A 26,562-nucleotide genomic window follows, 5' to 3' on the forward strand; every position below is an offset into this window, starting at 1 on the left:
TATAAATAGTTGGCTAGAGTTGGATGTGTGTCGGGTTTCTGATGAAGTTTTCTCTGGGAAATATTAAGTAGGGCGTGCGACGACCAGGAGTTTCCCGAAAAGCCGGAGAAAATAACTGGGAGGGTTACGTACCCTTTTTGAGGACGAAAACGCAGGGGTGGTCGAACAGGAAGTCCCTGAACGAATTACATTCAGGGTCCACGTTTGGCTCTTTACATAGACAGGTCGGCTTGAAGAAGGGAAAAGCTTGTAGGGTACGAAGGGCAGCCTGGCACTTGGTCACAGTCACAGTCGAACAGGCAACTGGAAACAACATAAAAAAAAATTTACATAATTTATAATACATTAAAATTTATCAGCTTTAATTACTTCTACATATTCAAATTATTTAGATGATACAATTTTTTTTCATCAAATATTTCATCTAAAATTTTCCATCAATTTTTTTAAGATAGTGATTTATTTTCAACATGATATGCAAGCATGTGTTCAATATGCATTCAATTTTACCATAGGATTAAAATAATTAAAGCCAAAGAAAATTAAAAAAAGTTCAAATTGAGTATAATATATACATAATATGATTGCATTATGTTAAATGTATATTATAATATAAGGTAATATTTGGTTCCGATGTCCAAACTAAAAATATAGAAGACCAAGCATTTAGCTCATGTAGTAAATAATATGTTAGATTATTATATTCATGTAATTTTTCTCAATGACATGACCCTTTAAAAATGTGATGTTGAAAATTTCACTCGAAATCACATCAAAGTTGAAATTAATTATTCATTAAACCAATCTTTCAGACTTGACTCACTTTTAAAATATACTGAATAAAAATTGCAATTCCCTCACAAAGAGAAGATTCAACCTCTTGAAAATATAATATTCAAAGCACACCGAGGTCGAGGTTTTCGAAATCCGAAGCTTTTCTTTGAAACAAAAAAAAGGAGACAAAAATAGGAAAAAAAATCACATTTGAGCGTATCGTCGCGATACATTTTCTTATTTTCCTCGCGGATATCGTCATCTAATTTTCCCCTTCCGGTTTTCCCCCATACAATTCTGTCCTCTTTTTTTCTAATTTCATCAGCTCAACGCGCCAGTAATCTCTGGCGAACTTTCCCGTCCATTCTAAAACTGCCCTTTCGCCCTCTTTAATCCGTTTCCCTCCCCGGCGCCTAACGTACGAAAGAATTTTTGTCGTCGGTCTTTTTATTTTATTTTTATTATTTTTCTTTCGCCACCGCCTCGCAAACTTTTGCTATTTACCCGCATTCTAACGTCCATTTTCTAGAAATAAAAAAGCGAAAAATTTATATCGACCGTTGAGAGAACACAATAGCTACTTAAGTTGTTAGCACGACGCGTCAATACGCGAGAAAAGCCTTTGTGCTATTATTATATTTTATTTCACGAAAGCAATTCTTCAAGAATTGCAAGCGTAACATGTTATATTTAATAAATTATATAATTTAGTAAATTAAGCTCGTTCCGACGTGAAAAGTTCATTTTTATTTTTAATTTCTCCTCTTCGTTTACAAGCATTTACCGGTGAAATTTCAAAGGATTCATTAATGAAAATATGAATAAAGAAAAAGCGACGGGAAATGAGGAACGGCGGCCAACAACAATAACTTTGTATTACAGTTGAGTATTTTGAAGATGAGCACACACAGACAAAGATCGAGAGATGCAAGAGGCTCAGAAATTCACAACATTTTAGTAAATCATTTTTACTACTTTAAAAAATCATGTGGAATAAAACTATTGCATATAAATCAGGTATCTTTAAAATATTAATCACAATACTTACAGTTTTAATAGACTTCATGGAGCCGCTAATTTAAATTATTAAAATATTGCTTGATACAAAGTTTGAACCTACGTAAGATGAACTTGGTTACAATTTAATAAATTGTATACGAATCCATACACTCTTGAAGCTTTCTTTGAAATTTAATATTGAAGCAATTTCCTCCGTGGTTCGATTTTCCTTCTTGGAAATACGAATTTTGTTAAAATTAATTGTGAAAGAGCAAGAGAAAGGGTGATTAATACTAATTAGCCCTTTTTTTAGGTTGAATCAGGGCATACAATTTATCGAGAGTAATGATATTGTTTAAAGAATTATAAATTTTTCAGCAGTTTTGAACAGCTGCCTCTATTTTTTCCATCTTCACCTTACCTCCACTCAAATTCCTCGACTTCCGTTTTCTCACTTCCCCTCTAACCCTCCGCCCCCTTCCCTTTCTCGTCTTCTGGACTCGTCGAGCGCAATTAATTGTTTGTTAATTCCTTTGGAATTGCCGAGCCGTCATTGCTCACTTAAGACGAATTCGCAAATGAGAATTTATTTAAGCGACAAAGGTGATGCCAAAACAGAAATTGTCGCACAGTGACGGCGCGTGGCTAAATTAAAATTTATATATGGAACAGAGGGGAGAAAGCGAGTCAAAAACTTTTTTTTTTTATTTTAAAATATTTAAAGAAGCATGCTACATTTATATATGTTATATTTAAAGTATTGTGAATGAACGATGAATCGATTTTCAAAGCGGAAATTAGCATTAAGCAAGCGCACACAAAATAAGCACATTTCTTATTTAATATGTACTTATAAATAATAATAAATTCATTCAACAACAAAAGAACGAACACGCCAATTAGAATCGATCGAATTTAATAAATGAACGTATCATTTTCTAATTGATCGTTAAAATGTTAAAAGTCAACCTTAACTTTATTCGCAAATTGTCAATTATTTTTACGCGGAATCGAATCACAACAGTCAACCAAGTATACATTTATTTTATTTTATTTATACCAGGAAGGCTTCACAAGTAACCCCAATGCGCCTCCCTGACCAGAAACTGTATACTATAAACACGTACATATGTACATAGTTTCGTTTATGAACGTTGGTACCATCATAAAAAAGAGATACTCGACTTTTTGTGCAATCTTATGAAGGGAGGAAAGGTGAGATGGACACTTCAGCGACAATATGGCGGAAAATCAAACGCCATCTTGTAAAAGTGGCAACGGAAGCGTAACGAAAAGTGGCGTCTGCCGAAGCTTCAAAAGAACCTCTTCAGTCCATTGTGTCTCAATTTGGAATGTGTGTCTCGCATACACGTGTACATAAGTGTCTTATATTTTTCATGTACAGAACGAGAAACGAGATCAGTCCGTCTTAGATCGTACGAATATTTTAAGTTGTTCTCAGTAAAAATAGATAGTTTCCTCACAAGGTAAGTACAATAGATACATGCAGGAATGTGATTACGAACATAATCCTTCAAATGAATGCATTTATAATACATGTGTATGTATTATTTTTTTGAATATGTGATGAAATCACTAATCCATTAATCCATAGTACACATTGTGTAATAGATACATAAATATAAACGTTAGTATTAAATAAATGATTTAATAGAATAATAACTTTCAGTCACGTAAATATGAAATATGTATACACACATAAATATAATACACATGAGATCTATACTTCGTTTTATAGATTCAATCCACAAAAAAAAGGTCGCACTTTACGCAACATTCATACATAATATACATATATGTATGTATACATATGTATATATGGAATATTATACATACATATAAAATTTTTATTTTATTATGAATAGGAACGCGCAGGGGTCTCAAACTAGTAGTCTACGCACTCGGACCGCATATTAATAATTAAAAAGTAAGGAAGCGAAAGAGAGAGAGAGAGAGATGTACATAGATAGAGAGAGGGAAAGACGCCAAATTGGAAAAGTTACCAGCTTAGGACCCCTCGAGGGTTTGTTTACGGACCCTGACCAAAAGAACAACATCGGAACCGGATCACGTCAAATGTTCCCGCGCTTTTTGGATATCCTGAACACCGCATAGCTGAAACTTTTTCGTTTGTTTTGGGTGACGTGTGCTCGGATCATCTCGTGTATTATAAAACTATGTATGTATTACTTATGTACATATATTTACATTATTATATTTTATCATAATGTGATACGTGAGTATATTATATTATTGAAATAACAAAAAAAATCGATAATATTTGGCAATAAAATACATTGATAATATATTTTATTTGAAGTGAGGTGTACATATGTTTCGGTACGGTGACTACACTTTTTTTAAGAAAATAAAGGAAAAAATAAAGAATCATTTATAGCTTAAAAAATGCTTTATACGTTTGTAACATTTTTTATAAAATATTAGCATACAAAATTTTAAATTTTAAATAATCATATTTCATACACATTCTGTATTGAAATTTTAATGAAATTCATTTTGATATTTTTTACAAGAATAAACTTTTTTAATAACGAAGGCTCGTGTTTTAAAAAATCAAAAAATTGTAGACAACTCATTTCGAAGTTGCATTTGGTATAAATGCATGCATTGTATCTATTTTAAATGGTCCACAAATTTTTCACGTATGAAAAGAATCGGAAAATGGGGCTTTGATTAAATGTATATATATATATATATATATATATATATATATATATATATATATATATATATATATCATCATCATCATCATCATTTACAGCCATTCGCCATCCACTGCTGGATGAAGGCCTCTCCAACACGCTTCCACTCGTCTCTGTTTTGCGCAACACTCATCCATCTCATTCCGCACATTTTCCTAATTTCGTTCACCCATCTTCCTTGCGGTCTTCCTTTTACTCTTTTGCCTTCTCTCGGGTACCATTCAAGCACTTCTTTTGTCCACCTTTCGTCCATCCTCCTAGCTACGTGACCCGCCCATTGCCATTTCAATCTCTTCACTCTATCCACTATGTCCCCTACCCTTGTCATATTTCTCACCCACGTGTTCCGCTTCCTGTCTTTCCTCGTTATGCCAAGCATACAGCGTTCCATACTTCTTTGAGTGCATTGGATTTTATTTTGCATCTTGGCGTTCAGTGTCCAAGTTTTACATCCATACGTCATCACTGGCAAAACGCATTGATCAAAGATCCTTTTCTTCAGGCAGAGTGGCATTTTTGATTTAAAAACAGCATTCATCCGTCCAAATGCACTCCACCCTAATTTCATACGTCTCTTTATCTCTTCATTTTTACTACCAGACATGTCAATTATTTGACCTAAATATAAATAATTATTTACTACTTCTACTGGTTTATCATCTAAGGGGATGCTATCAGGCATGCAATAACTATTGAACATTAGTTTAGTCTTATCTACGTTAATTTTTAATCCTACTTTTCTACTTTCCCTGTCCAGCTGTGTTAGTCTGATGAGTAGGTCAGCTGAATCACGAGCAACTAGAACTATATCGTCTGCGAACCGAAGGTGACTCAAAAAGCGACCATTGATGCTTACTCCGGCTGTATCCCAATCCAATTTCCTGAAAACTCCCTCAAGCACCGCATTGAATAACTTGGGCGAGATTGTATCTCCTTGTCTTACTCCTTTTCCTATGCTAAATCTATCTGTACCTGAAAAAATTTTAACCGAAGCTGTGGCATTCTTATATATTGCAGCTAACAGTCCCACATAGGGTTCCGGCACTCCCTGTGTTTTTAGAGCGTTAAGTACTGCATTATGACTAACTGTATCGAAGGCTTTCTCATAATCGACGAAACCTAGGCACAATGGCCGTTGATATTCGTTGGCGCGCTCGATTAGTTCGCCAACTACTTGGAGGTGGTCCATTGTGCTGAAATTTGCCCTAAACCCTGCCTGCTCTATAGGTTGGTTCTCGTCGAGGATATTCTTCAGCCTTTCTGTAATAACCTTCGTGAAGAGCTTGTAGACCGCTGAAAGTAGACTAATGGGTCGGTAGTTCTTGATATCGCTTTTGTCGCCTTTTTTGTGTATTAAAATGATAGTTGCGTTATTCCATCCTTCTGGTATAGCTTGGTTCTGGATGCATTTGCTGAAAAGCCTAGCTAAGATATTAATTAGGGGGGGGCCGCCACATTTTAGTAAGTCAATGGGAATATTATCTTCCCCTGGGGTTTTACCGTTCTTTGCAGTTTTTAGCGCGGCCTCTACTTCGCTAGGCAATACTGCAGGAACCCTTTGGCCGTGTGTCGATTCCAGAGCGGGGAATTGGCCGTTGTCGTTCTCGTATAGTTTTGCATAGAACGTGTAAACTCTGTCTATGATTTCTTCTCTATTCCTAATTATTACTCCGCTCTCTGATCTGATTGCGATCATTTGGTTTTTGCCTAAGAAAATATCCTGTTTGCACTTTTTCAGGCTACGGTTATTCTTAATGGTATTTTCTATTAGCTTGCTGTTAAAATCCCTGACATCCCTGACTATTCTCTTTTTAATTTCCTTATTTACTAGATTGTATTCTTGCTTATTATTATCCCTATCTAAATTCCTTTTATGCTTAATTAGGTTTTTTGTTTCCGCTGAAATTTTGCTTAATTTAATCTGTTTCCTGAATCCACCTAATTTCTTACCTGTTGAGGTTAGAACCGAACTAATTACAGTGTTCAATTCCTCGATGTCTGCTTCTGGGTTTAATTTCCCGTATCGATTTCCAAGTTCGAGTTCGAATTCCTTTTTCCTAGACCTTAGTTGAGCGAAATCTGGAGAGTTACTGCATCCTTTTATTAATTTCCTACGTTCGCAAGTTATATTAATGGCCATCTTGGCACGGACTAATCTGTGATCGCTACCTATATCTACTTTACTTAAAACACTAACGTCTTTAACGGAGTGCAGGGCATTTGTTAGGATGAAATCGATCTCGTTTCTGTCTCCTTTAGGACTCTCCCAAGTCCACTTATTGTTGGTGTTTTTCCTGAAAAATGAATTAGTGATAAAGAGCCTGTTGTGTTCTGCGAATTCTATGAGGCGATCGCCTCTGTCGTTTCTTTGGCCGGTACCAAAATTGCCTACTGCTCTTTCTGTATTTGCCTTTTGTCCTATTTTTGCGTTAAAGTCGCCCATGATTATTTTAAAGTGGTGACGGCTATTATCGTATGCGTCCTGTATTTTTTCGTAGAAGTCTTCTATTTCCTCGTCTGGGTGGCTAGATGTGGGGGCGTACACTTGGAAGATTTGACAAGTGTACCTGCTCGAGATTCTTAATACTATATAGCATATATGTACGTTCCGATATGTCGCTTATTTCTATAATATTTCTTTCTATTCTCTTATTGATAAGAAACCCTACTCCTCCTATTCTACCATTTGGTAGCCCTCTCCAGTAGAGACAGTTACCACTTTTTAGGATTATTTGGTTTTGCTGTTTTCGTCTTACTTCACTAAGTCCTACTATATCCCATTTGATATTTTCTAATTCATTCTCTAATGCAAGCACACTTCCTTCACTCGATAACGTTCTTACATTGTACGTGGCTAAATACAGGTTTCTATTAGCTAAACTATCATCCATCGTCACTCTTACCTTGTTGGAGGTTTGGATATTATTTTTCTCGCATTTATCCAAGATGTGTTGAGAAAAAGGCGGTACTTGAGAGAGATTTCCATTCAAGGAGTGAGTTCTTACCGCCATAGACTCTTCTCTGTGGTCAGCTTTGACAGATAGTCATCCTAGGTATCACTTGGATCACTTATGAGTTATTACATGCCATTTAACAGGGTTACTTTGTAAGTGAAAGTAGTTAGTTATGATAATAATAGATTAGCAATTGTTATACTACTTTTTTACAGATCTTTATCGTGAGACGCCTCTTTGGAGACAACGGGTTTATATATGTGAGTGCGGTTTGCAATTTAATATTTTAATAATAACTTTAGTAAAGAATATAAAATTACACGAATTACTTTAATATAATTTAAATATGAAAAGAACTGATAGACAGTTGGGAAACACCGTTTCTGTTTGCTATTATTCTATTAAGTAAAGTTCGTTAAAGATTTTTTTGGCTGGAAGCAATTATGTGGAAGATTTATTGCTTCTGTGGGACCGAACCTTGGCTGACGAAGGACCCTTTTTTTTTGTATTCAGGTAAGGAGATGTATCTCGTTCGTATATGCTTTTGTTCAGATTCAACACAAAAATTAGCACAAAATTTTTCGAAATAACTGATATAAAACCGCTTTTTACGACTGATTTGCTGTTTATTTTTACACTTAAATTATACTAGGATGCAATTAGTAAAATTAATGAGTAGATGGTTAAGTTTTTAGATTAAATTTCGTGCAATAGCCGGGTTTAAGCGAGTAATAGCGGGGAGAACGCGGAAGCACGTCTTCCCCGCATGACACGAAAGACCGAACTCATATATATATATATATATATATATATATATATATATATATATATATATATATATATATGTATATATATATATATATATATATATATATATATATATATATATATATATATATATATATATATATATATATATATATATATATATATATATATATGTATATATATATATATATATATATATATATATATATATATATATATATATATATATATATATATATATATAAATATCGAACACATGACGTTTCCTTCCAAAAAGTAGGATCTCAGAAAAGGCATTTCAATATTTAAAAGTAGGATTTGAAATGATAGGTCAAAGCGCCAAATTTCAGAATTTGATATTTTAATTTAAATTGAAACCGCATACATATTCGTATGTAGATATAAAGTGAAGTTGGAATAAATGCATAAATACGATAACATCGTGCACGCTCCGTTTGATAAAACTTGCATAGTGTAAAACTTACCAAGTTCCGATCCGCAAACTCTCGGTATGATCTCTAGGATCGCCGAACAAGAAGCATCCTCGAAACAAAGTTGTCTGGCTAGCAAACAGTTCAGAATTGTAATAGAAGTTCTAACGTTGAGTCCTGAAACAATGAAAAATTATTTATGAGACTTTGAATACATACATATAGCGTATGAGTGAGTACGCCTCAGACCGTTAAATCGCGTCTAGGTAGAATTCCACACACTCGATTACTACACACGTACAATGTGAGTGAGTAGGAATTGTTTTTTTTTCCCGGGAAATTCGACGGTTTGCTCTGTACGTGCCAGCGGCGTCGAATTCCCGGGAGCGTCCCGGGAATAAAAGTCGGATAATTGACGCGTTATATCCAACCGTTGAATTATTCATTACGGGGCGATAAAAATAAAAAAAAAACTCGGGACGCGACTAACCTTTTATTCGCGTAAAAATAAAATTGGAATTTATATCTGCATAGTCGGACCGTCTCGAAAGTTCAAGCCGAGTGTGTACCTTGCATGTACATACATATATATACATATGTACATACATAAGTATATGTAAAATAATATAAATGCAGGGTTGTCTAAAGGCTTTATTTTTTTACAGAATCCCTTTGGAAGATGAAATAAAATAATGCACAGTATCTTTACTATCTTACCGGTGATATAGGTTACATATTTATATAATATAATAATATATATGTATGTATGTACATACGTATTTTTTTACGATTTTTTAAGTGGTTTGAATCCAGGCCTATATTCGAAAAATATGTAAGTAAAAAGAGTATCAATGGTTAGGATGAACATAAAGTTTTTTGGGACCCTTGTTTTACAATAAATCATGTCTGTATACAATAATAATTATAATTATTGAAAAACAATGAATACAAATAAAACAGAATAATAGTAAAAAATTAAATCAAAAGATGAAAAAAAAAGAAAATGAACAAAAAGAAAAACCATAGTTGTAAATACCCATAAAGTTGACCATTTAATCGCCACACATTTTCGTAGACACCTCTATCAAAACCTTATAAAAAATACAGATACAGTCAATGAAGTCGACCCCCAAAACTCTCAACATGAGGTTACCCCCCCCCTCAACGAATACAGTCTTACATCCAGCTATATATTTAAAAACTAAAAATGTCCTTATAAAGAAACTGAAATTATTTTTGCTTCATTTAAGGTTTCGAACCTAGCTCAAGCGCCCACCTATACGGCACGGCAACGAAACGGTTAAAAATTCTTATTAAGCCTTTTTTTAAAGACTACTAATTCCTAAGTTAATTAATTTAAAGGAAAAATATTATTTGTCTTATTTATTGAGACAGTTTCATAAAAAAGTTAGCAGTGTTATAAAGTATGCAAAAAATATCTTACACATGTATAGATATATGAGCTGTTATATACATATATGTATGTGAAAGTGGCGGAAGTCCAATTTTTAGTTCCAAAAACACTATTTCTGTTTTACTTCATTCACAAATTGTTATCAATTCGATATGTCCAGAATCTTGGAAAAGCAGTATAAACGTATTACAGGCCACCAGAATATTGTTAAACGTAAAATATTATATTTAATGTCTTGCGAAATATTCCTCGAAATGAAGAAAAGTGGACTTTTGCCGCTTTCGAATATAACGGCTCATACATTTTTTACATATTTTTTCAATTTTTATAATTAAATCGACTTAGTAGCTTAAATCCACTTTATGTAAACCACATAGATATTTATATCTCTGGGGATACAGATGGGGCGGAAATCTTAAAGAAGACTCGTTAAATACACGCATTCCATCAAAATTAAATGCTCATATTTTACGACTCTTTGATAAAGCGTAGGATGTTGATCAAATCTACCATCAATTCTCCTTCGCGACCAAAAACGATGACGCATAATGATCAATATTGAAAGTCTTCTTCGAACAATTTAATACGCGAATAAGCAAAAAAAGAGGCCAAAAACTTTCACCACTCTTCCAACTATTTAAAAAAAATTCGAAAAATTTATCTTAAATTAAACTTAATTTTTAAAATTTGCTTTTTGTTTCGTTTAATAGTATTCAATTAAAATTGAAAGTATGAGGAATATATTAAATATACATTGTATATACATACATGTGGATAAAAAAAGATCAACGTTTTCGAATAGACATTTGTATATACATACATACATATGTATGTATGTATATATTGTACGCTCGCGAACATTTATCAACAGGACGAATACGAAAGAAAGTATACATAGGTATATCGTCAAATGTAGGTCTCCCAGTTGAAAGAAGGTGTTTGTAACGGTTGTTACCGTCGTTAAGGCCCCGTCACAAGTCGTTAGCGAGCCGTTATGCACCATGCCTTTGAATTTCGCTCTATCTTAAGCGAGAGCTTACGGCCCGAACGGTGAGCTTAAACCTCCCTTTTTTTCCCACCAGAATGTTTACGAGACACTGTACACATTTTGTGTCGTCGTTATCCCAGAACTCCTCTAATTCGCTTTAATTTATCTCAAAATCTCGCCTGACGTTGTTTATCCAAGCACCGCATCCGAAATCCGTTCCGAAGACTGACGCCGTTTTAAATTATTAATCGAGACATCGATCACTTGGCCGAATGCAACAGATGTTGTTTCGCACACAACACCACGGGATTTAAAAATTAAGGCTCCTGGCGTGTACTTATCTCGGGTCGGGAATCGCTTTGTCGTTAATTAAATTTGAAAAAGTACTCGATTTAAAAATCCGGTCGTTCTGTTGATATTTATGTCCGGATCCGGTTTAACGGCACGCGAATATTTCATCCGAGCACTCGTTAAATTACTGCGAAGGCGTCGTAACACGGCCGTTCGCGTCGTAACAGACGCTCATCATCATCAAACAAGAGCAGAGAAGAGAAAGGAAAAATGATAATAAAAAAGGAAAACTTGGACGGAAAACGAGTGGTAGTGGAATTGTGGGCCAACTTTGAACTTGAAATTTTCAGGCCGACATTAAAAAGTTGTGCAAGTTTTTCCAAAAGGAAAAAGGCAGAAAGAATGCGACACAAAGACGGCTTACTAGGGTCACCGAAATTTATTTGTTTAACACTTTATTGCCTTCTACGACCATTATAGGTCATAAAAAATGGTGAGGCAGCGAAGTCTATCAACGTTACGGGTAAGATAAAAATAAAAATAAAATTCGATTTGACATTTCGATATCGCGTTCATCATCGGTGAACTTTTTATTATTATTTTCGCCAAAGGTCGTGCTCGATTTATGACTGCGTATTATTTATTACGAAAATATATAATTAATGCGGTACGTGTGTGTTCATTATGCACGCTGCTCGATTTTTTTCGCGTTTTGACGTTTGCGCGCCAATTTCAAATGTGCACGCGGTCGGATTAATTTTTAATCGCATCAAATTGGACGCAAACGTCGGTTTCGAAACAAAATTCCTGAATGATTTCATGTGGATTTATTATTAATTCTAAATTGTTCTGATTTTCGAACACATTTCATTTCATACATTTTATATAAGGGGGTCCACATGTAGGAGATTTTATTATTTTTTTATTTATTTTTTAAATTTATATCAGGTAAACCCAATGCGCCGTCCTGGCCAGAAACAATGTACATTTGATGCAAGTATTGTTAGCCTTTTCAACCATTCAGCAAAATTCAAGATTGCTGAAAACTCGAGATTTTGCGAGAAAATGAGTAAGGTTGCCAATTTGTTTCAATGAAAATCAGATAATTCGGTAAAATCTGATAGGAAACGATCGACCTTCAGTCTCAAATCTAAGTCACTAGTAATAGTTTGAGGAAAGATCTCATCGCATTAATCGATAACTCAATTTGGCAGAATGAACGTTTCAATGAAACGTCAGCTTAAAAAAAAAGAAGGGCTAGATTAAATGCCTTCGAAATGTGGTGTTTGAGGTGAATGCTGCGCATTTTATGGACTGTAAAACGCCCAAGCATTTCCATCCTTAAAGAACTGGCAGTTTCAGAGAAACTCAACACAGCATATTAACAATTTTCCACACAGAACAGTACATAAATAGAATACAATAGAGACATCTATGGACAATCAACAATATTATTTTGATACACAGAAAAGCTTTCGAGAAAAAAAATGGTGTGGGTACCATATTTTTATAAGACAACGAATTCGAGATGCTAATAACTTGAATTTGCGAGAAACTGAGTGGGAAGATACCGATTTATTGGATCCGTCACAGCAATTAAGCTAGAAAAATCAGAAAATTCTAACAGGAGACGGTCGATATGTGGTTTTTTTTTTTTACGTATATACCAGGAAGGCCTTACAGGTAAACCCCAATGCGCCTTCCTGGCCAATTACAATGCAGCATTTTTATATAAGTCACTGAATTACGAAACACTGAAAAACTCGCAAATCAATGAAACATCTATCAATTTGTACACAAACTTATTTATTGCACATTAATTAATCACAAGTTATAGGTGACATATTGTATAGGAGGGATTTTAGCCATTTTTTTCGGGAACCGTTTCAACAATGAAATCAGAGAAAATTGGCAAACTCTGATAGGAAACAATCAACCTGGAGTCACAAATCCAGGTCTAACCAACAGTATACTCTGAAAAATTCATTTTTCATTCGAGGCCCGGCCCTGGGATCGAACACGGCGCCTCTTGACGCTTTTCAGAAGCTTAACGACCGAGCTATGCTGCTGGTTTTTAATAACTGGTTGTTTAATAACCACGTGATCTCACCAGCAGCGTATTTATCCGGGACTTGAACCCACGAACTCTCTACTGGTATGTAATAAGCTCTACCAGTGAACTACGCTGTAGCTTGTTGGAAAAATATTATTTACTTCTTTGGCCACATTTCCGGGAATAATGTAATGTATAGAGAAGCTGGTAGTGACTGGAATATTAAGAGAAGGCGAGCGAGAGGATGGTCTCTCATAAGATCAGTCACACAAATTTAAAGAACTGACTGAAACGCTGCTTTAAATTTGGCACAGGACTGGGTGGAGGATTCCAGATGATATCAATGACCACGATATTCAGCATTGAGCAAACGAGGAAGAAGAAGAAGAATATAGTACGTGATCATTTTAAAAGTTTAACAGTTGAAAAGTTACTGACCAAAAATTTGACGAAATTTTTAGTTTAATAAAAAAGTAGATTTTCAGAACAACAAAAAAATAATACACATGCTACTATATATTTGGCGATCGATAGGTACGAATCGACGCTCGAGAGTTTGAGGATTATTATTTTTCTTATACCCCAGAGCCGTTTCAAAGTTAAATATTGAAAAGGGTCGAGGTCCCACACGGCATTGGCTCGAGCGTGTGCAATATTGATTTATTGCGAGGAAAACAATTTTCTGTACACTTTTTTTGCGTTCATTTTTTTGCAACGGTGAATCTCACCCGTGAAATATTTTCCATTCCATGCACACAAATCGGCCACTCGTTTACTATACGCAAGTTCGTTCTATTGGGTCTCTAGAGATCACGGTTTGACGCTGCTTCAATATTAACAATACGTCGAACTCATTCTGAATGAAAAAAAAAACACCAATGACGCAGTGAAATATTTAATACACATAACAATCAATATTTGAGACGTGTTATAGAGAAATTTGATAACGATTCCATAAATATGAATATTTATCATGGAAATTTACGTCAATTCAATTCAATACAAGATAAAGCCTTGATATGCCAATTAGGTTATGCCAATATGTACATATGTATTACATATATGTACGTCAAAGCATAATTTATGAATGAACATATGGTTTTATCACAATGAAGATGAAAAAATAACCATCCATTAACAGTAAGTTAGTAAAATTACACAGAGTTAAAAATAAAATTACACAGATATTTTTTAAATGATGTATGTACATACACATGTACTGAAAAAATAGAATAATGTTTTCAATTCAAATTAATATACAAAATGAAATTAATTTGAACTTGTACCCTTCAATTAATTAATGTAAAACACTATGATTTTAGGTGGAGTCAAAAAGTACCACCTGATTGGATTCAGTTTGGGTGCTCATATGGTCGGTTTCATAGGACAACAATTCTTTAAAATAACTGGAGCCAAGATCTATCAGATTACGGGACTCGATCCAGTAGGACCATGTTATTATAAACAAACCACTGATAAAAGATTGGATAAAAGCGATGCGAATTTTGTCGATGTCATACATACTGATTTTGATACGCTTGGAATCTCGAGTTCCATTGGTAAGTGTTTTTCAATTAAGTCTGAGTTCATATATAATTTTACAATATTTTAATTGAACTATTTTACAGGTCATTGGGACTTTTATCCGAACGGTGGTACCTTAATGCCGGGATGTTCGGATAAGGCCTGTGGTCACAAGAGATGCATTGCCTACTTTACAGAGTGTAAAAAATAAAAATAAATTTATGAGTGTAAGTTGTCCAGATTATGTTACTTTTAACAATACTGGTTGCACCAAAAATAGTAGATTGGCAATGGGCTTTTTCTTACAAACTGATGCTCCATTTGGAAATTATTATCTGAAAGCTGGACCTAATATTACGTATGCATTGGAGGAAGCTGGAATTATGTAAATTTTATTTTGAAATTTTATTTATTTTGTAATTATCACAATGAATCATCTAATAAGAGTGTGAACATATTTTTGAATGTATGTATGATCCCAAATCGGAATATTCGAATACTTTTTATACGAACTTATTTTTTTATTTTCAATCTACAGCACATTAAATTCTATTTGATGTTCCGGATAACGATTCTCTTAACATTTTAATAATATCTTGAACTTCTTGAAACTACAAATAAATAATTTAAAGCTACTATTCGACATTCGATATTCGAATATTTGGGATCCCTAGTATGTACATATGTACTAGAGCTTGCAATTTACCGTCAAATTGCAATAACCGGTAAACGATAAATAATTTTCCCCATTATCGGTTTACCGGTTATTTACCGGTAAATGAAAAACAAATTAATAATAAAATAATATAACAATTTATTGATTTTGTTTTCATTTTACAATGAATTTTCAGAATTAAAATATGCTCTCAGGAAAAAAATCATACCAATACCTTCGTCTTTTAGACTTGACCTGAATTTTGTGCATATTTGTTCCGCAGATGAAAATGCTCGTTCTGATTCAACACTTGTTGGTCGGCAAGTCATAAGATGTTGAAATGCAATGTTTAAATATTTGCCACGAATATTTTGGAGTTCCAAATATGACATTGCTCTCTGAATAACATTGTTTACATCTTTTTTCGGTTTATCCACTTTATTTTTGTCGTTTAGTTTTTTATTTATTGCTAATTTAAGCTTTTCGTCCAGTGTTAATATTTCGACTATTTCCATTTGATGTCCATCTGTCTTTTTGTTCAGAAATTTTATAGTTCTCATCCCTCAAAAATTCACACTTAGTTTTATCTATGAGTTTTTCCATTATTGTAGTTTTATTCGTTATATTAAATATTTCATATTCATAAAAATCATTTATTGTATCAGGATCATTAAAATAATTAACCACGTCGGAATATATCGTTCTTATTTCCATTATACGAATTATTAGCTCTTCTTTCAGTTCCATGGCTAAAAAAGAACTGTATTTATACAGTTCATCAAGCATAAATTTCAATGTTACATATGTCGGCTGTATATAGATTTATGTCTTCATTACATAGAGCTTCTACAGCTATTTTTACCGGTTGTAATGCCAATATTATTTCAGAGATTTTATCAAATTCAATACTATCGATTTTTATCTCCGATTTTATATCAATAAAATTTTTTAAGATCGCATTTTTAATTTCATAAAATCGTTCCAGCATTTTCAGTATAGAATTCCATCGAGTTTTGCAATCTCGATACAAAGTAAGCTCTTTTCCTAATTCGTCTTTTATATGTTTTTGAAGATTATCATTTAAAGGAGATCCTCTATACAAATTAAATATTGATTATACTTTACATATTAATAAATTCAATAAATATGTATTTAAAAAAAAATCAATAAATATGTATTTTATAAAATCTATAATTCACAAATTTGTTTTATTAATTATAAACAAGAATGTAATCAATGCAAACAGAGTAGAATATGGACCTGAACACGAATGATCATAGAATATTCTTCGTCCTATGTCTCAAAACAACTAGGATCAGCTGCAGCGGAGCATTCGGTCACCGCATTCTGATGACAGTTGACACCAGTGTGACATGTAACACACCGAATATCTGTGTTGCCAGAATCGAAAAACAAAACTCCCCATTCCACATGCATATCTACATTAAACTTTCGTTATAATATGCCTGTAGCTGTCCTTAATTCGCCAAAAAATCGTTTCCGGTAATTTTCCAATTTACCAGTAATTACCAAAGGTGCTTTTTTTGCGATTTGTCGGTAAAGCGGTAATGCAACCTCTAGTATGTACGTACGTGCGTGAACTAATGACATTGACACAGTATTGATACTCAAAATATTTTATTCAGTCCTGAATATTTAACATTGAATTTTTAAAATTTTAATTTAAAATACTGACTAATCAAGAATTGAATAATTTCATTGAAAAATAGAAGACATGCATGTATGTATGTATATTATGTATCACTCGAAACTGCAAGTATTCCATAAAATAAGTGGTTTATACTAATTTAAAATTAGTGTGATTATAAATAGAGATTCAGATGTTGGCACAATTCGCTTCATATCGCTGACTTTTAAGAGTCGTGAAATTACTTATTTGAAATGATTTGCTATTAGCACTTGATAAGAGTTTTAAATTGGTTTTGGGATTTGCATTCATATTTTGCTTTTTGTTTATTTATTAATTGTGTGAATATTTACACAATTATATTAATTATATATGTAATTGTGTAAATTTCTTTTAATATTTTATTTATTTTGTAATTATCACAATAAAAGGGGTAATATGAATAATATGAGTAAACATTTTTCTTCACGTGCGAGTTGACATTGACACAATATTGATACACATAATATTTGACGTTGAATTTTTGTGATAAATAAGTTTTAAATATTTTTTAAATTAAAATTGATACGTTCCATATTATTCCTTCTTATGTATTTTTAATATTAAATACTTGTAATTTACTTGTAAAGTAATGTGCCACACATTTTATCCCAATGAGGTGAGGGACAGAACAGTTCTCAATGGAAGGTAGCATATTTGCTTCACAATCTCTTTCATAATTCATATTTCGGTTTCTAACAAGTTGAAAAATGTGTTCATTTTAGCTCCATTATATATTGTAACACAGTAGATTTGTTTGATGTTGATATTATATTTATCTAAAAGTTTCAAAAACATATTTTTAATATATCTTCCTGTATGTTTTTCCACTAATTTTATAATTCCCTATACTATACACATACATATATTAATTTAACCGAACCGAAAAAAATATCGGTTCAGTTTTGGTTTTCGTTTCGGAAAAAATAATCGGTTCGCTTTCGGTTCACGTCTAGTTCGGGTCCCTGATTTTTATTATGTATACATATACTAACACAATAAGTTATAGCGAAAAGCCAAATAAAGAGATGTATAGACAGTGTGGGTGTATTTAAATTCACTTGCTAATATTTAAATACAAAAGAACCAAAAACCGGAACTGAACCGATATATTTTTTTTTACCGAACAAAATGTTCCGTTCCTGATTATCACAACATGTCCTGATTATAAAAACATTAAATTTTTAAATGTTTCGGTAAGAAGCGATAAAATATTTTTTCTCGTAGAATCAAATTTATTTTTATTTTTCATTTTTTTACATACACATATATGTATGTACATAAATATATACCAGGAAGGCCTAGTAGGTAAACCTCAACGCACCTTCCTGGCCAATTACAAACACCGATATAATTTATAGAATAATTTTAACAGTGCAACATCTATGGATAAATTTTTGATAAACATACATTTTCGTAGCATCCCTTAAAAAACCAAGGAAAGTGGACAAATGATCTGGTGTAACCATTAAGAGATCAATGTGATCGGAAAGTATGTAAGTTGAGAAGATGAATGTCACGAGCAATGGGCGAATCAATAATTACATATGTAGGTGTGAAAATTTTGTATGAAATTTCTATAATGTTTGTTCGTATGTATGTATTTATGGGTGTCCAGTCAAAACCGCGCGGTCAATAGTGCCCCGACATAAGCGCGCCGACGTTACCGCGCCGTGACAAAACCGCGAGAGCCAAAACCGCAACAGACAACCGCGCTATCTCGGTAGTTTCACAATTTATATTCAGACTTATCAGGTCAACAGTTTTATCAATCGTTTCAAATGCAAGTAGAGTAGCAAAGATTTGTTGTATGACTATGTTTTACTACCTACATATATCATAGTTTTATTTTTTTACATAGTTTTACTACCTACATATATAGAAGAAAATAACATGAATTTAGAATCTAGTAGTATAAATATAATAAATGATAGTTGTGATAGTGTTGCGATATGCGTGTCTTCCTCGCCAGATGTTTGGAGTACGGAGATGTGGGAAGAAAAAAAACGCAAACATCCCTGGTTAATATGAAAGTCTAATAATATTGGATGTGATATTTGTTGTAATGTAAAAAGTATTTTAACTTTTAAATCTAAAGGAGTTAGCATTTCTGAAAAATGGAGCTCGATTTCAATTTCTACATACGGAAACAATAGGAGCGCTAGAGTAGCATCATCTTAAATCATATTAACGCCGAAAAAATTATAGTAATTTCGAAAAAGCAGCCTTTTGAAAAAAATTAAGATATTAAGGCAGCGGTTTCCTAACTGGGAGGCGCGGACTATTGCCAGGGAAGGCGCCAAAACTTTTTAGTAAAAAAATAATTTTCATACCATATTATCTACAAATAAATAAAACTTCATATCGTAGCTTAACAGTAAAAATTCAATGCATGAATGTTTATTTTTATTTTTATTTCATTTTTATATACACATTTAAGCAACCTTTAATGTAAAAATGTTAGCAACCTTTCTCGAAGAAAACCAACATGAAGAGGCACATTTGTGGACGAACGATAATTTTATTGTTAAACTTGCCTATTTGGTTGAAATTTTTGGAAAATTGGGTGGTTTAAATAAATCAATGCAGGGATCCCAAATACATCCACTTGTTCAAAAAGACAAAGTAAAAGTTTTCATTAAAAAGTTGAAGTTATGGAAATCAAATTTACAAAAGAATGAGTTGGATATGTTATCACTTTCTAAAGATTTCTGGGCCACAGCCAATATGAAGCAAGTTAAAATCTTTTTATTGACCACTTGGATGGTTTAGTGCTGTATTTTTCCAATTATTTCAAAGACCTTGATTTATAAAAGTTTTTGTGGATACATAATCCATTTAACTACAACGAAGTAGACGAATTCGAGCTGACAACCATCGAAAAACAAAAATTGATAGAACTATCATGCGATAGCTCACTAAAACAAAAGTTTCGAAATGAAACCATATTTAAATTTTGGATGAATCTTAGTGGAGAGTATGAATCTTTGTATTGCAAAGCAATGCAAGTGCTTCTACTGTTTGTAACGCCTTATTTATGCGAAACGGGCTTTTCGGCACTAGCTGCAATGAAAACCAAATATCGAGCCAGGTTAACTTTGTGCCAATAAACAACAAAATCCTTCGCATTAAATTTTGATGTGTTAGATGTAGTTTAATTAGTAATTTAATATAAAAATAAATATACGTGTTCGTATAAATTTATGTTATAGCAAAACCTTTTTATTATTCTGTCTATTCTAGTGTTCAGTATTTTTTTTTTAATAAAGGTTTATTATTTAAAACATGTCTATATTATTATATCTATTAAAAAATAAAAAGTAGGGAGGCGCGGAAAAAAATTTTTTTTTTATGGAGGCGTAGTAGCATAAAGTTTGGAAACCGCTGTATTAAGGTATCAACCAGTAAAATTTTTAGAACTGCGTATTTTATAGCAAAACATGATATACCATATTCTGATTGTTTTGATCTATTACTTTTACAAGAATTAAATGGATTGGAAATTAGCTATAGTTTGCATTTGCGTTATAGTGCAACAAATAAAATTGATCATGTCGGTCAAAGCATGAAATACTCGGGTATGCGAAAAAATTATAGAATTGAATTGAAAAAAATTGTGCAATATCGAGCGTACCGGCAACCCAAAATTTACCATACACCACTGCTGTCGACGCCGATATCTCGATATCTTTATCTTCGAATCTCAATTTTAAAGCTTAATCAGATTTATGCAGTATTCCATTATCTGAGAAATTTATTATTTATTAATAGTTTTGGCATTACAGGAAGAACCTAATGCGCCACAATGGCCTACATTTAATAAAGATATAAATACAAGTAAAATTAGTAAAAAACAGAAAAATTAAAAAGCAGAAAACATGGTAAAATAAAATAATAATAAAAAAGTAACAAAAGGAAAATAATAATACAATTAAAATAGTACATAAAAATGTACAAATGAGAAAGAAAAAGTAAAATAAATAAAGCAAAATATGAAAAAAAAAATAAAATCACTGCGAGGCCCAAATGGAAGAGAGTAGATTAAGATTCCACTCATACATCACATTCAAATTAAGAAAGTAATGATGAGTGCAGGTTACCAGATAAATATGTTAAAATAATATCCGATAATCTACCCTCACCGAGGTGGAAAATATCGCATTTAGGGACGGCAGCAACGATTTCATTGAGAAGTCGAATAGCTCTTGGAATAGGAGCCATTCGAAAAAGAACTGTGCGAGCAGCAGGTACAACCATTAAATGATGATGTCTACCACGCACATAATTATTAGGGACATAAAGTCCCAACTGTTCCAGCAACAACGGGCATGACGTATTACCACGCAATAGCTGGAGAACGAAACGAATTAACGAGAAGTTTCTCCGAAGTTCAAGGGAATTATACCCAAGCATGCCCAAAAGGAAAGGAGTAGGATAGAGATATGGGTAGTACCCATACTCTTTCTTATAAAGAAAACGAAGAAATGCTTTTTGCACTTTTTCTATAATAAGAGAGTAGTTTGCTTCATGCGGATTCCACACAATTGCATTATACTCTAGCTTACTTCTAACAAGCGAGTTGAAAAGCAAGCGAGAAGACAAGGGGTTGGAGAATAATCTAGCATATCTCAAGACAAATCCAAGTCGACGAAAGGAAACGTCAGCGATTGTCTTGATGTGGTTGTGAAAGGTGAGCTGAGGATCAAAAGTGATACCCAAGTCGACCATTGATTCCACGCGCTTCAACAGGATATACGCGCTTCAACAGGATATGATTCCACGCGCTTCAACAGGTATAGGAGCCAATAATTTTGGGGTCGGTCCTTGGGGTAGTTTCCTTATTTCTACCACAATTCTTCCAACGATTATTTGTTTCGGAGAGATTCTTTTCCATGTTTCTCGAAATTCTCGAAACTGTGTATACCAAAACACTCTTTCCTGGCGATTTTTCGAATGGAAACCTTCTTCGCTTTCAAATACGCGACCAATTTCTGAAGAATCGATATTGTTCATTTAAAAATTAAAAATTAAATATTAAATCCATCAATTTTATAAAATAAAAAATATTAAACCCCTAATTACCCTTAGGACAATCAGACAGCTAAAGGTCTCAGCTGAGAATCTTTTCAATGTTTGAAAAGATTCTCGCACTCTCGCCCTTGACGCACAATGAACAAAAGCGTACCCTTAGCAGGTATATCACGGGTTTTAAATCTGTTTTGTTTTGCAGATATACAAGATAACTGTATTTTGTACATGGTTTAAAAGAATTACGATTTTTTAACAATATGCAGAAGAAATAACTTGGATCAAGTTACAAATAACGAAGTTATGATTAGTACTAGCAAGTGTTCCTAATTTTTTGAGTAGGGACTGTAGTTGATTGTTGATTGTTCACTGCGTATAAAAATACATTACATGATGTTTTCCAGATATCGACTTACCATTATCGTGTAAGCAGGTAAATAGAAAAAATTGGCCTTTTTACAAATAAACTGATACCATCATATTCGGGTAGCTCATTAGAAATTTTGGTATATTCGCTTTTATGAAAACTTTGATAAAACCCATGGGGAATATAAAATGACATGTAAAATCATTTATAATTAGCATCAATTTAAAAAATAATTGTTACTGTACGAAATCCTTAATCCCGAAAACCAAACAATTTATGTTCATTGAATTCGTTTAAAATATTGTTAACTTTTGCATATAAAATTATGTACTTCTTTGATTTCGATGCGAGGTGTTCGATTCATTGGTCGTTATTGGAATTCCCAAGACTTCAAGTAGTATATTTATACATATAATTTAAATGCTAAGAAGATGGCTTAAAATTTTTAATCAACCTATGAAATAATTTAATAACTTGAAACAAGGCAAGTCTGAATACTTATACATAAATATAACCAATATGTGTAGGAAGTACAACAAATTTTTGCTACTCTACTTGCATTCGAAACGATTGATAAAAATGTTGACTTGATAAGTCTGAATATAAATTGTGAAACTACCGAGATAACGCGCGAGCGCAAATTGCATCGGATTCTGATTCTGGCGCGGTTTTGTCGCCGAGCGGTTTTTGCTGGGGCGGTTTTGTCGGCGCGCGGTTATGTCATCGTGCGGTTATGTCTGTCGCGGTTATGTCGCCGCGCGGTTATGTCTGTCGCGGTTTTGGCTCTCGCGGTTTTGGCTCTCGCGGTTTTGTCGCGGCGCGGTAACGTCGGGGCGCTTATGTCGGGGCGCTTATTGACCGCGCGGAAAAGTCGGGGTACCGTATTTATGTATAAGGTATAAAAATGTGTCCGACACGTTCATTAATGCAAATTTTAGTATCGAATCAATTAGATTAATTAAGCCTCGTGAGCAAATGCTCATAAAACCCTCTTTGACTGCAATTTTTTAGTGATATTTAATGAAATTTTTTTAATCCTTAGGTCAAGTTAGGTATTTTACCAGTTTGGTTAAATAATGAAACCATCATTTTGGTTAAATAATGAAAATAAAAATAGCCACCCAACAGCTTATAAGATGTTCAAATATATCAATTAATATTTCTATAAAATATTGAATTGATAGAATTATTTCTGTGAAAAATTAACTATGTTAATTATAGTAAAATATGTTTAATATGGTATTGATTTATATTTTACATAATTAGTAGTTTTAAAAATAAAAGTGAAAAATAATTATTTTTTATATTCACAAAAATATGCATGCGTTATATTACGGTTAGAAAAAAATTGGCTTTTGTATATAAGGAGCATGATATGTGCACCACCGCCATACATCGAAAGATATTGCAGTGAAAAACAGCGATATCGTTTAAAGATTAATTTTAAAATCAAATAAAAATACATTTAATACAAAACAGTAACCATGAATAGACATAGTTTAACTTTGTTTTTCTTCGTTTTTGTGGGTTGCATTCAAAGTATCAAAATGCAATGCAAAATGCAAAATGCAATATATCAATTAATATTTCTATAAAATATTGAATTGATAGAATTATTTCTGTGAAAAATTAACTATGTTAATTATAGTAAAATATGTTTAATATGGTATTGATTTATATTTTACATAATTAGTAGTTTTAAAAATAAAAGTGAAAAAGAATTATTTTTTATATTCACAAAAATATGCATGCGTTATATTACGGTTAGAAAAAATTGGCTTTTGTATATAAGGTGCATGATATGTGCACTACCGCCATACATCGAAAGATATTGCAGTGAAAAACATCGATATCGTTTAAAGATTAATTTTAAAATCAAATAAAAATACATTTAATACAAAACAGTAACCATGAATAGACATAGTTTAACTTTGTTTTTCTTCGTTTTTGTGGGTTGCATTCAAAGTATCAAAATGCAATGGGATTTGTATAAAGTAATGGAGCGAAGTGCCCTCGAAACAAGTTTTGGCGATTGTACGTAAAAATTATTACTTTTTAAATTAATTCGGTGTGCAACGAATATATATTTTAAAATTTTTTTCATCAACATTAATATCGTAATACTATTTTAGGCGTAATTATTAAGATGACCATGGGCGTTACTTATGAACAAGTGGCTCCATATTCTAATCCGAGAGTGGGTGGCGTTTTATTAAAATTATATAATGAAAATGAGAGGGTAAATAATATTTATTTAAATCATACAAAAAAGCCATTAATTTTATTATAATTCAGTCGAAATAACTAATATATGCACATATATGGCCGGATTTTAGATTATCTTCTCGTTAGATAATGCTTCAGTAGCTATACCGCAATCGCCGTATTTCAACCAGAGTCTACCTTCAGTTATAATATGTCACGGCTTCACAGAAGATTTGGACACACCTGTCATCGTCGAAATGGCCAAAGAAATTAAATCTCTTGGAACATCGAACGTTTTTATCTTTGATCACAACGCTCTGACAAAAGAAAACTACTATCTTGCAACTACGAACTCTCAATATGCCGGCGAAGGATTGGGAAACCTTCTAGCAGATTTTTATTCACGTAAGGAAAATTAAAATGAAATTAATTTGAACTATATTCTTAGTCAACTGATGTATAAACGCAATTGTTTTAGGTGGAATGAAAAATTATCACTTGGTCGGATTCAGTTTGGGCGCTCATATAGTTGGTTTTGCAGGAAAGCAATTAAAAAAAAAATACCCGGTGCTATGGTAGACCGAATCACAGGACTTGATCCAGCAGGAGTATGCTATTACAAGCAACCCGCCGATAAACGATTAGACAAAAGCGACGCAACTTATGTCGATATCATATTTACTGATTTTGCCTCCCTTTCAATGTCGAGTTCCATTGGTAGGTGTTTTGTAATTAAGAAAGAGTTTATATATAATTTCACAATTTTAAATTGAACTATTTTACAGGTCATTGGAACTTTTATCCGAACGGTGGTAACTCAATGCCAGGATGTAGTACGGACAAAGTCTGTAGTCACAAGAGATCCGTCGCCTACTTCACAGAGAGTGTAAAAAATAAGAATAAATTCATGGGTGTAAATTGTCCAGATTATGCTACTTTTAACAAAGCTGGTTGTACAAAAAAAAGCAGATCGGCAATGGGTTTTTTCTTACAAACTGATGCTCCATTTGGAAATTATTATCTGAAAACTGGACCAAATATAACGTATGCATTGGGCGAAGCTGGAATTGTGTAAATTTATTTTGAGATTTTATTTATTTTGTAATTATCGCAATAAATGATGTTACATATAACAGTGTGAACATATTTTTTCATGTACGTGCCCCATTGACATTGACATTATATTAATACTCAAAATAATTTACTCGGTCATAAATAATGAATTTTTACAATTTAAATTTAAAATACTGAATTATCAATAATTGAATAATCTTATTGTAAAATAGAAGACATGCGTACTTACATATCACTCGAAACTGAAATTATTCCAAAATAAGTGCTTTATACTAATTTAAAATTAGGGTGATTATTTATTTATTTATTTATTTTAAACAGACCATTGTGGCATAACAGGAATTCCTAAAGCGCCACAATGGTCAAAAAATATAACACAAAAAAGAAAAAAAACAAAATAACAATTAAACATAAACATAAATACATCTACATACATAAAAAATAGCATTTATAATAACAGATAAAGTAAAAATATCAAATAAAATATAGCATAAGGAATGCCTTGCACCTACAGCCAGTTTCAATAAATATGTAAGAAACAACTACAAATACAAAACATCCCTGTAAGGCCCAAATGGAAGAGAGTTAATCAAAATTTCACTCATA

At 32.8% G+C, this 26,562-nt stretch overlaps 2 protein-coding genes and 1 pseudogene across 3 annotated transcripts in view; 2 read left to right on the top strand and 1 right to left on the bottom strand.

Annotated features, from left to right (window-relative positions):
- LOC143920309 (myogenesis-regulating glycosidase-like) overlaps positions 1 to 26,562 on the top strand; it is a 950,780-nt gene that overhangs the window by 434,635 nt on the left and 489,583 nt on the right. The window lies entirely within an intron of this gene.
- Gfrl (Glial cell line-derived neurotrophic family receptor-like) overlaps positions 1 to 26,562 on the bottom strand; it is a 236,736-nt gene that overhangs the window by 27,528 nt on the left and 182,646 nt on the right. The window contains exons 3-4 of the mRNA XM_077443325.1: positions 8,725 to 8,847; positions 133 to 303 (exon numbers count right to left, since the gene is read on the bottom strand). Coding sequence (XP_077299451.1) covers positions 133 to 303; positions 8,725 to 8,847 — 294 coding nt within the window. The remainder of the gene's footprint in view (positions 1 to 132; positions 304 to 8,724; positions 8,848 to 26,562) is intronic.
- LOC143920121 (pancreatic lipase-related protein 2-like) lies at positions 24,068 to 25,957 on the top strand (annotated as a pseudogene). The gene is made up of 5 exons (XR_013261309.1): positions 24,068 to 24,711; positions 24,810 to 24,916; positions 25,014 to 25,287; positions 25,361 to 25,599; positions 25,668 to 25,957. The product of XR_013261309.1 is annotated as a pancreatic lipase-related protein 2-like (transcript).

This window comes from Arctopsyche grandis, chromosome 12, assembly GCF_051622035.1.
Source record: "Arctopsyche grandis isolate Sample6627 chromosome 12, ASM5162203v2, whole genome shotgun sequence".
Taxonomy (NCBI): Eukaryota; Metazoa; Arthropoda; class Insecta; order Trichoptera; family Hydropsychidae; genus Arctopsyche; species Arctopsyche grandis.